Source organism: Musa acuminata, chromosome BXJ3-4 (assembly GCF_036884655.1).
Source record: "Musa acuminata AAA Group cultivar baxijiao chromosome BXJ3-4, Cavendish_Baxijiao_AAA, whole genome shotgun sequence".
Taxonomy (NCBI): domain Eukaryota; kingdom Viridiplantae; phylum Streptophyta; class Magnoliopsida; order Zingiberales; family Musaceae; genus Musa; species Musa acuminata.
Window position 1 is genome coordinate 29,902,501 of NC_088352.1, and position 10,000 is coordinate 29,912,500.

Below are 10,000 nucleotides of genomic sequence, written 5' to 3' on the forward strand. Positions count from 1 at the left end.
TTAATTAAATATATATATGTTTCAAAAATTATGTGAGAATTTTTATAATTTAATTAGTTTTAAATTTAAGACTTTGAATCTAAATGATTTAATTGATAGATTTGAGTTACTCTTTAATAAATAAAAATATTAAAATCTAATTTAATAAAAGTGGTCAAAATTGAGGTTTGACCTAATTTAAGTTGATTGGCCAAACCACTCCGTATAGTTGAGTATGACCTAACATATGTGGTCAAACATAACCTAGCGGTCAAGTATAATTCAGCCCATATTGTTAGGCATATCCTAAACTAGTTGGCAAGGTATAGTCCGACCCATATAGCCAAGCATGATCTAATTCATGTAGCCAAGTATAACTCAACTCATGTGATTAGACATGACCCAATGCATATGGTTAAGTATAGTCCAACATATGTGGTTAGGCATGACGTAACTCATATGGTCAGGTATGACCCAACCTATGTAGTTATGTACGATGTAACCCACGTAGTAAGTATGACACAATTATGTGACCAAGTATAACCTAACTCATGTGACCAAGCACAGTCCAATTCATGTGGCTAGATGCGACCCAGCTTATATGGTTAGACATAGTCCAACCCATGTATCTAAGAATGACCTAACTCATGAAAAGTGTGGCCTAGTTTAGTAATAAGGTTTACCTAACTCGTGAGTGAGGCTTAGCCCAACTTGTGAAGTTAGGCTCGCCTAACTATGCAACTAACGTTAGACACATCATTGTCTCTCTATCTAGTCCATTGTATCTCAACCCAACTTATTACCTATGACAGGCATATGCGGTGCACGTGACACATCCAAGAGTTAGGTGGGTCAATTCAGTTTAGGCTAGCAGTATACAACGTAATCCAATTTCCTATCTTTTTATTGGTTTGACCTCGTTAATTGATTGAATCATATAGGTTTGATCGGTTCAAGTCGGTTTACGGTGATTCTAAGTCAATTTAACTAGTTCAAATCTATATGACCTAATTAAAATTAATCAAATCTAAATTAGACCAATTAGGATGATTCCAAACTGATTCTATAAGGATTTGAGAATAGTTCTACTGGGTCCTAATTGAATTGAACTTCGGTCAAGTCAATTGGGTTATTCTAATTAAAGTTTTGGATGATCTTGAAAGTTTTATTTGAATGTCTCATTTAGAAATGATTATTGATTTTTTTTTAATTTTAATATTAATATGATTGTTACTATATAGTAACGTGACTATGCTAATGGTCCATATTAGATGTGCAACCAATAAAAGGAGTTATGGGCCCATCATAGTGTGGAGCTACTAATAAACATAATTTAGTAGATCATACATTAATTATGATTTCTCATAATATTCTATCATACTACTTTTTGGATACATGCATGAATGGATGAATAAAATAAATGATTATGGTTAGACTACTTTTTGGATACATGCATGAATGGATGAATAAAATAAATGATTATGGTTGATTATGTATCCCTACCTATTCTCATAATATTCTATCATACTATTTTTTAGATACATGCATGAATGGATGAATAAAATAAATGATTATGGTTGATTATGTATCCCTACCGATAATAGGTAGGGCGATCTCTTTTGAGAATTAGCAAACTGGTAACGCGATGGTTAAACGATTTCTCCATCCATTATTCGGAAGAACATATCTCCACTTGGGTAGGTGAGGAATACTGCTCCATCCACTGTTGGAGAAATCCATCATGTAGAATATGCATTTCCATCCACTATTGGGAGAGTACACCATCGATTGCGAGTGTGATGTATGTATTTGTTATCTAACTATTAAGATGTGTTGTATCTTAATGATTTTATTTTTTACATGAATTTAATAATAAATTGATATATTACCATTTTATATTAACTTGTTAATATTTATATATCTTACGAATATTAAAGATCGTATATGTTTTATATTTACTTTTAGAGGAAGCAAATATGCGGCTAAGGTAAAAGAGACTTCGTTTTTTGTCACATGTGACTCTATTAAGAATTTTTTTATTTAAAAAATATTTATTATTATAAAGACATATTTAAATGCAGTGATTAAAAAAATATCTTCTATAAATTATGGATAATAAAATAATAATTTATTTTTATATAAAATGGGATGTGCGATCAAATGATATAATAATTGACTCATTAACTTTATTTTACCTAAATTATTGATCAAAATATTTTATATTGAAGTTAATAATAATACACTTATGAATCTTAATTTTGCAAACTAATCGAGATATAGAATGTTAGGCTACATTTTCTTTTAGAACATATTACTATGCAAACTGCATTTAAAATAAGTAGATGTACATTTCATGTATATCTATGTCCATATGAATAGTATGGTTTATAATATATTTCATACTTATGAAAGACAGGAACCAAATCCTCATATGGAATCTTCAATCAAAACATGGGAAAACAAATCATAATATTTAACGACACATCAGTCATAGGCAAACGAAGGCTTTTCGTTGCCTAGTAATAATAAGTTCCTGACTATACAGGCACATCTTCATTCAAATGGTACATCAATCATATGACATGATGTCATTAGCAGTTCATCAATCAATATCTCCTCATCTATCCACATAGAAAACACTTGAGAAAAATCCTTGTAAATTTAAGAGGTATGTAGTAAAGTTTTACAGAACTAAAAGCCATTGTTAACCTCTTGGATTTCTTGATGATGGCCCTTGGTGCTTGTATCTGAGCCAAATGACTTTTGGCTAAAAATTCGGAAAATACCACTTCGTACACGTTGACTCTCTTGAGACCCATTGGCAGATCGATTGCTTCCAAACTTCATCTCAAGGTCTTCGGAAAGAGATTTCACAAGATCATCAAAACGACGTCTGGCTGTCGGATACCTTGAGATCGATTTGGTGATGCCTTGCAACCTTATACCATAACAAGAAGTAAGTACAAACAAAGAAGCAACACAGATGAAAATGCTTTGGCTTTCAATATAAATTCAACTACCTCCGAGCAAGGGCATCAATTTCAGCTCGTTTTCTCTGATCTGAAGATGATGATTGAGCATTAAGGTTGTTCAGTCTCTTGGAATCACCATGCAGCAGCACCAATTTGGACAAATATATTTCTTCCTCTTCTGTAAATTTTTCAGCTTTAATCTGCTCTTTAATGATCATCAGAGGGTCAAAGAACCAATCGAAGATTGTATCTTTAGGCCGGTTTTCAGTGGTTATCTCAGTGTTGTCACCTGTAATTATTTATACCATCTATCTTATCAATCATATAAATAAATAAATAAATAAATAATCTAACAAACTTCTCTCTTTTTTTCTATTGTTGAGCATCAAAGAGATGCAATATCCTTCATGTACTTACTTAAAACTAAACCATCAGTATCAGTCTTTGCCGAAAGTAACGGTGCCTGGAGTATGGAGTATGCCGGCAAACCAATGCTTATTATCCTGCTACCACCTTTACTGGATCTAGATTCTTGAATGTCTTCTTGTGTTATTACTCCTTGAGAGACCAAAACCTCACCATGGTGCTTACACTCCGAGAATAGATGATCAAGTAACTGTTGATGTTGATAGGAAGAGGGGATAGAGATATCAAACAGAGGAAGAGTAGGACAAGCTTTCAATCTTCTATATTTCTCTCAAGAAAAACACTTTTACAATTTCAGAAACTCTATTTGACTCATGACCCAACATATGAGGTTTATATAGTCCCAAAGATACATTATATTAATTGTATTCAAGATGACTCATTCTCTTTCAAGAAACCCTTTCAAGAACCAATAACCAATTTGACTTATTCTTCTATAGACTTTTAATCCATTTTTTCTTCTTGATGTAATGAATCTCCCTCTTGATGCAATGAACCTCTTTATGACATTTGAACAAGTTTAATTCCAACATTCTCCCCCCTTAAACTTGTTCCATCTAGCATGCCAAGTTTCTTTCAAAGTTGTTGAAATATTTCAAATTTGAGAGGTTTTGTAAGTATATCAGCCACTTGTTCACTTGTCTTGACATGATGTATCTCCACTTCTTTATTTTTGATATGATCTCTTATGAAATGAAATCTTGTATCGATATGCTTTGATCTTTCATGATAGACTGGATTCTTGGCTAAGGCAATAGCTGATTTGTTATCAACATAAATTTTGGTTGACTTCTCCTGTGGCATATGAAGTTCTTGGAGTAATCTGCTTAGCCATATTGCATGACAAACACTAGAAGAAGCTGCTATATATTCTGCTTCACAACTTAATAGAGCAACGATTCGTTGCTTTTTTGAAGACCAAGTGAATGTAGCTTCACCAAAATAAAATACAAATCCAGTTGTACTCTTCCGATCATCGTAGCTTCCGACCCAATCACTGTCACTATATCTAATGAACTCCAACTTTTTAGATGATGAATATAACATTCCATACTCAATTGTTCCTTTGATATATCGCAAAATTCTTTTAGCGACATTTAAATGAGATGTCTTTGGAACTTCCATAAATCTACTTATTAAACCAACTCCAAATAGTATATCAGGTCGAGTACATGTCAAATACCTTAAACATCCAACTAGACTTTTATAATAAGTTGGATTAATGTATGTACCTTCACCTTCCTTGGTCAACTTGGTGCCATATTCAACAGGTGTATCTGTAGGATGACAATCTTCTATAGAAAACTTCTTTAAAACCTCCTTTGCATAATTTTCTTGTGAGATAAAAATTCCTCCATTATCTTGTATAACTTCGATACCAAGGAAATAAGTCATTAAGCCCAAGTCGGTCATCTCAAACTCCTTTTTCATAGAGTGCTTAAAATCTATAATCATAGAGCTACTATTGCCTGTAAATATTAAATCATCTACGTACAGGCATACAAACAAGATATCTCCATTAGAGTTAGATTTTGTATAGAGAGCATGTTCATGTGGACATTTAGAAAAATCATTTTGAATAAAATAAGTATATATTCGAGAATTTCATGCTCGTGGGGCTTGTTTAAGCCCATAAAGAGCTCTCTTTAACTTGTATACTTTGTCTTCTTGTTCTTGAATAATAAAACTAGGGGGTTGTTGAATATATACCTCTTCTTCAAGAACTCCATTAAGAAATGCTGATTTGACATCCATTTGTAAAATCTTCCATTTCATTTGAGTTGCTAGAGAGATAAGTAATCTTACTGTCTCCAAACGAGCAACTGGCGCAAATACTTCTTCATAATCAATCCCATATTGTTATTTATATCCCTTTGCAACCAATCTGGCCTTGTATTTCTCCACCTCTCCTTTTGCATTTCTTTTTGTTTTGAAGATCCACTTAACACCGATAGCTTGGTGGTCTTCTAAAAGTGTAGTAAGCTCCCATATATTATTTTTATTAATTGCATGAATCTCTTCATTCATAGCTTGTCGCCATTTTTCATCTCTATAAGCTTCTTCGAAGGTTAATGGATCATATCCTACAAAAAGACAAAATAAAGAAAGTTCATCATTGTTAGTATCAATCCTTCGAGTCACATCATATAGGTCCTAAATCGGTCTTGTCCTTCTTATAATTGGACTTCTTGAATCATGTGACCTAGCTGATCTAGGTGATGATTCTAGTAAAGCAACTTCGGTGCTTGCTTGTATTATATCATTTTCTTCTGAAACTACAACTTTCTTATGCTGCTCATCACTTTTCAAGTTCCAAATCTGTTGTTCATCAAACTCAACATCTCTTGACATCACAACTTTATTTGTGATAGGATTGTAGAGTTTGTAACTACTGGAATTTTCTGGATAACCTAGCAAAATGCATTTTTGACTTTTATCCTCCAATTTTGTTCTCTTCTCTTCTGGAATCTTGGCAAATGCAACACTTCCAAAAATCCTCAAATGATCAACTCTTGGTTTCTATAAGCTCCATGCTTCTTCTGGTGTAACATTACTAATTCGCTTTGTCGGAAACCTGTTAAGCAAATAAACTGCACAAGCAACAGCATCACCCCAAAATTCTTTTGGAATTTTTCTTTCCTTTAACATGCATCCGACCATATTAAGGATAGTCCTATTTTTTTCTTTCCGAGACACTATTTTGTTGAGGTGTGTATGGCATGGTGAATTGATGTAGAATTCCATTATTTCTACAAAAACTTTCAAATTCATTTGATATATATTCACCACCTCTATCTGTTCTTAAACATTTAATCTTACAACAACTTTGTCTTTCAACCAAATCCTTAAATTCTTTGAATTTGCTTAAAACTTCTTTCTTCTTTTAACATGTAAACCCAAGTTTTGCCACTATAATCATCAGTAAATGTAAGAAAATACCTGCTTCCTCCAAGTGTTATTGGATTGATAGGGCCACAAACATCCGAGTGCACCAGATCGAGTCGATGCCATGTTCTTTTTGTTCTTCTCACTTTGAAAGGCTTTCTTTCTTGTTTACCCATGACACATACTTCACATAGTTTTGCTGGGCGATCAATTTTTGGCATTCCTGTCACCGTATTATACTTTTCTAGAAGTTTCAAAGCCTCAAAATTTAAATGAGCATATCTAAGATGCCAAAGTGTAGAAATATCCTCAATATCAGCTTTAAAACAATTTGATTGATAAAAAATACTCAAATGTAGAGGAAACATTCTATTCCTTGCCATTTTCACATGTGATATCAATGTTTTATTCTTGTCACAAATTAAGAGAGTCATATCTTTCATCTCAATTTCATAACCTTTTTCAAGTAATTGTCCCAAGCTTAAAATATTATTTTTCATATCAGGAACATAATAAACATCTGAAATGCATACTTCCTTGCCATTATTAAGTTCAAGGAGAATTTTACCTTTGCCTCTTACTGGTCTTTGAGACAAATCACCAAATGTAATATTCCCGGAATAACTTGTATCCATTTCTGAAAATAGCTCTGATCATTTTTCAAATTTTCATAATTCATTAGCAAAACTTGATTTTTCTTCTTTTCTTCCTCAACAAAATTTATCTTATCACCTTGATTGTTAGGATTATAATAACATTCATAAGAGTAATGTTCATACCTTTTGCAAACATAGCATTGTATTTTAGACTTTTTAGAGTTTCTGCCACGTCCACGGCCTCGGCCACGTCCTCGACCATAACCTCGACCTCTTTGGCTAGAATTTTCTCCACCACCTTCAATGTTTGAAGATTCTTGATTAGTCTGATTTCTGCATCCTCTTCCTCTTTGTCCTCGTCCTCTTCCTCTTTGAGAATTTGATTCTCTTTTATTTTAAAGAACAAACTTAGCTTGTAGTGCTTGCTCCATAGTTTTCTCTTCTCCTCTTTTTGTAATCCTTTGTTCATGAACTTGAAGGGAACCCATAAGTTCTTCTAAAGACATTTTTTCCAAATCTTTAGATTCTTCAATCGCAATAGCAATAAAATCAAATTTCGGATCTAGAGATCTCAATATTTTTTCTATTACTCTCTGATCATTTACTTGTTCACCATTTCGTCTCATTTGATGAACAATAGAAATGATTTTTGAGAAGTAATTAGAAATAGTTTCAGAAGTACCTTATTGTAGTTTTTCAAACTCGGCTCGTAAAACTTGTAGACGAAGTTTCTTTACCTTATCAACACCACCGAATGCTTTTTGAAGCATTTCCCAAGCCTCCTTTGAAGTATTTGCTGGAGCGATGATCTCGAACATTGTATCATCAAGGCCTTGGTAGATTGTGAACAAAGCCTTTTTCTCCTTCTTCCTTCTTTCTTTGAGTTGTTTTCTTTCTTCTGCATTCATTGCTCCTTCTTCTGCTGGACTTGGTTCAGCAAATCCATCTTCTACAAACTCCCATACATCTTGGGAGCCTAGAAGAACCTTCATTTGGATGCACCATATGTCATAATTTTCTTTTGTCAATCTGGGGATCTAGAGTTGGATGGCACTTGAGGAAGAAGTCATAGCTTAACCTATGCTCTGATACCAAATGTTGATGTTGATAGGAAGAGGGGATAGAGATATCAAACAGAGGAAAAGTAGGACAAGCTTTCAATCTTCTATATTTCTCTCAAGAAAAACACTTTTACAATTTCAGAAACTCTATTTGACTCATGACCCAACATATGGGGTTTATATAGTCCCCAAAGATACATTATATTAATTGTATTCAAGATGAATCATTCTCTTTCAAGAAACCCTTTCAAGAATCAATAACCAATTTGACTTATTCTTCTATAGACTTTTAATCTATTTTTTCTTCTTATGTAATGAATCTCCCTCTTGATGCAATGAACCTCTTTATGACATTTGAACAAGTTTAATTCGAACCGTAACTGCACAGAACATAGTCATTCAGCTCTCACCAATCTCAAAGTTTGGTTGCATGTTCTGAACACAAAGCAACACATGGAAAATTACTAGTCCTAATAAAATTTAAAACTCTACCCATGACAATGGAAACACAAATATGGATTGAAACAAATCACTAATGTCATTTGTCATTGTCAATGACTTTTTCCAAATGGTATAGGTTGTCTGTAGAACATGATTGACTATAACAAGTAGGCTCTCCGAAAGATTTTAAGAAAAAATTATGATCAACTTTCAACCTGACCATCCAAAGATGGTTACGATTTCCTGAATGAAGGAAAGTTATGGCAATGTCAATAATCCCAAAACGCTAATTATTAAAGGCAGGAAGATATAGCATCATGATTGCAACTAAAACTCATGCAACCAACACCCTGAAGTTTCCTAGAGTCTACAATGATGAGAAGGGTGAGAATAAAGGAAACTTTGTTACAGTGATCAAGTTTCATCTCAATAGTACAAATAAGCTATAACATGTTAATGAACAACTACCCAATAAGTAGTGCATACCCAACACTATATTTTAAGAGACAGGAACATATTATCTTCCTGTCTATCAAAAGAGTTGTACATTTCACCATTTGCTATTAGTAAAGTTAATCAAAGTCTTATGTCCTGAAATGAGCTATGTGCTCTTACCGGATCCATCCAGACCTTCCAGACATTGGGCTAGAGTGCAGAAACCATTTTCTTATATCCCATAACATTAGCTAACTTGTGTAAGAACACATCGTCAAGTTATTACATCCAGAAACTTATTACCTTCAAAGGATTCAATTCAAGTATGCTATTCTTAAATGATGTCGCACGTGAAGGAGCCTTTTTTGCATCCTGGTTTTCCCGTCGAAAAGAGACAGGTCTGGAAAAAGAGGTAGCACGCTGTGGTACCTTCTTCCTATATTGATACCTAGCAAGATTAATATTAACAATAAGTTTCAGATTAAAATGATGCTTCATGCAAGGAATGAGTGACCATACAAAGTAGCACCTGGGAAAGCAAGATCCTTCTGGCATGTCAAGTACATCATTACTGTATTCATCAAACATAGACATGGAAGAGATGATGTAGGCTAGCCCCATCTTCACTGATGTCTCCTGAGGCATTTAGGAACTAAATCATGGAACATTCTTTTTGTAGTATAATAAGAAAATGGAACTTTTTGTAGTATAATAAGAAAATGGAAATCATTGTCAGACATCGTTGATTAGTGGTAATACGTGTTACGTACTTGATAAACTGAAGCAAGTAGGTACTTTCTAAGAGAAAATAGATAGCAAAAAAACCAACTCAGACCTGGTATGCTATAACAGCTGCATATGCACCCAAAGAGAAACTTGATATTATGGAAGCCATGACTGCTCCTGCAACTGCCGATGGCCAGAGAATAATGGCTAGACCAGCAAATGGGACGCATGCAGTTTCCAAAAACGGGCCCTCTCGGCCTATAAGATCATGAAACAAACGCCTCCATCCTTTAAAAAGCATGTACGGGCTCTTGCAAATGGCAATCAATGAGATCATCGGCACATCAGCCATGACTCCAAGCAGACCAGCCAAACAAGCACCCGGAATGTAACGCAATCTGGCAAATGTTAATGTAAATTATCAAATCACAATAATATACTGAGTTCACTAATTAAACTTCATGGTAAGGTCAAGAAA

The 10,000-nt window shown here is 33.8% G+C and overlaps 1 protein-coding gene across 1 annotated transcript in view; it reads right to left on the reverse strand.

The window, feature by feature from the left end:
• Window positions 1-2,578: 2,578 nt before the first annotated feature.
• Window positions 2,579-10,000, reverse strand: part of LOC135636384 (uncharacterized membrane protein At3g27390-like) — a 10,858-nt gene continuing 3,436 nt past the window's right edge. Inside the window, exons 2-7 of the mRNA XM_065148072.1 lie at window positions 9,632-9,920; window positions 9,326-9,432; window positions 9,100-9,244; window positions 3,369-3,567; window positions 3,000-3,240; window positions 2,579-2,917 (exon numbers count right to left, since the gene is read on the reverse strand). Coding sequence (XP_065004144.1) covers window positions 2,671-2,917; window positions 3,000-3,240; window positions 3,369-3,567; window positions 9,100-9,244; window positions 9,326-9,432; window positions 9,632-9,920 — 1,228 coding nt within the window. The 3' untranslated portion in view covers window positions 2,579-2,670. The remainder of the gene's footprint in view (window positions 2,918-2,999; window positions 3,241-3,368; window positions 3,568-9,099; window positions 9,245-9,325; window positions 9,433-9,631; window positions 9,921-10,000) is intronic.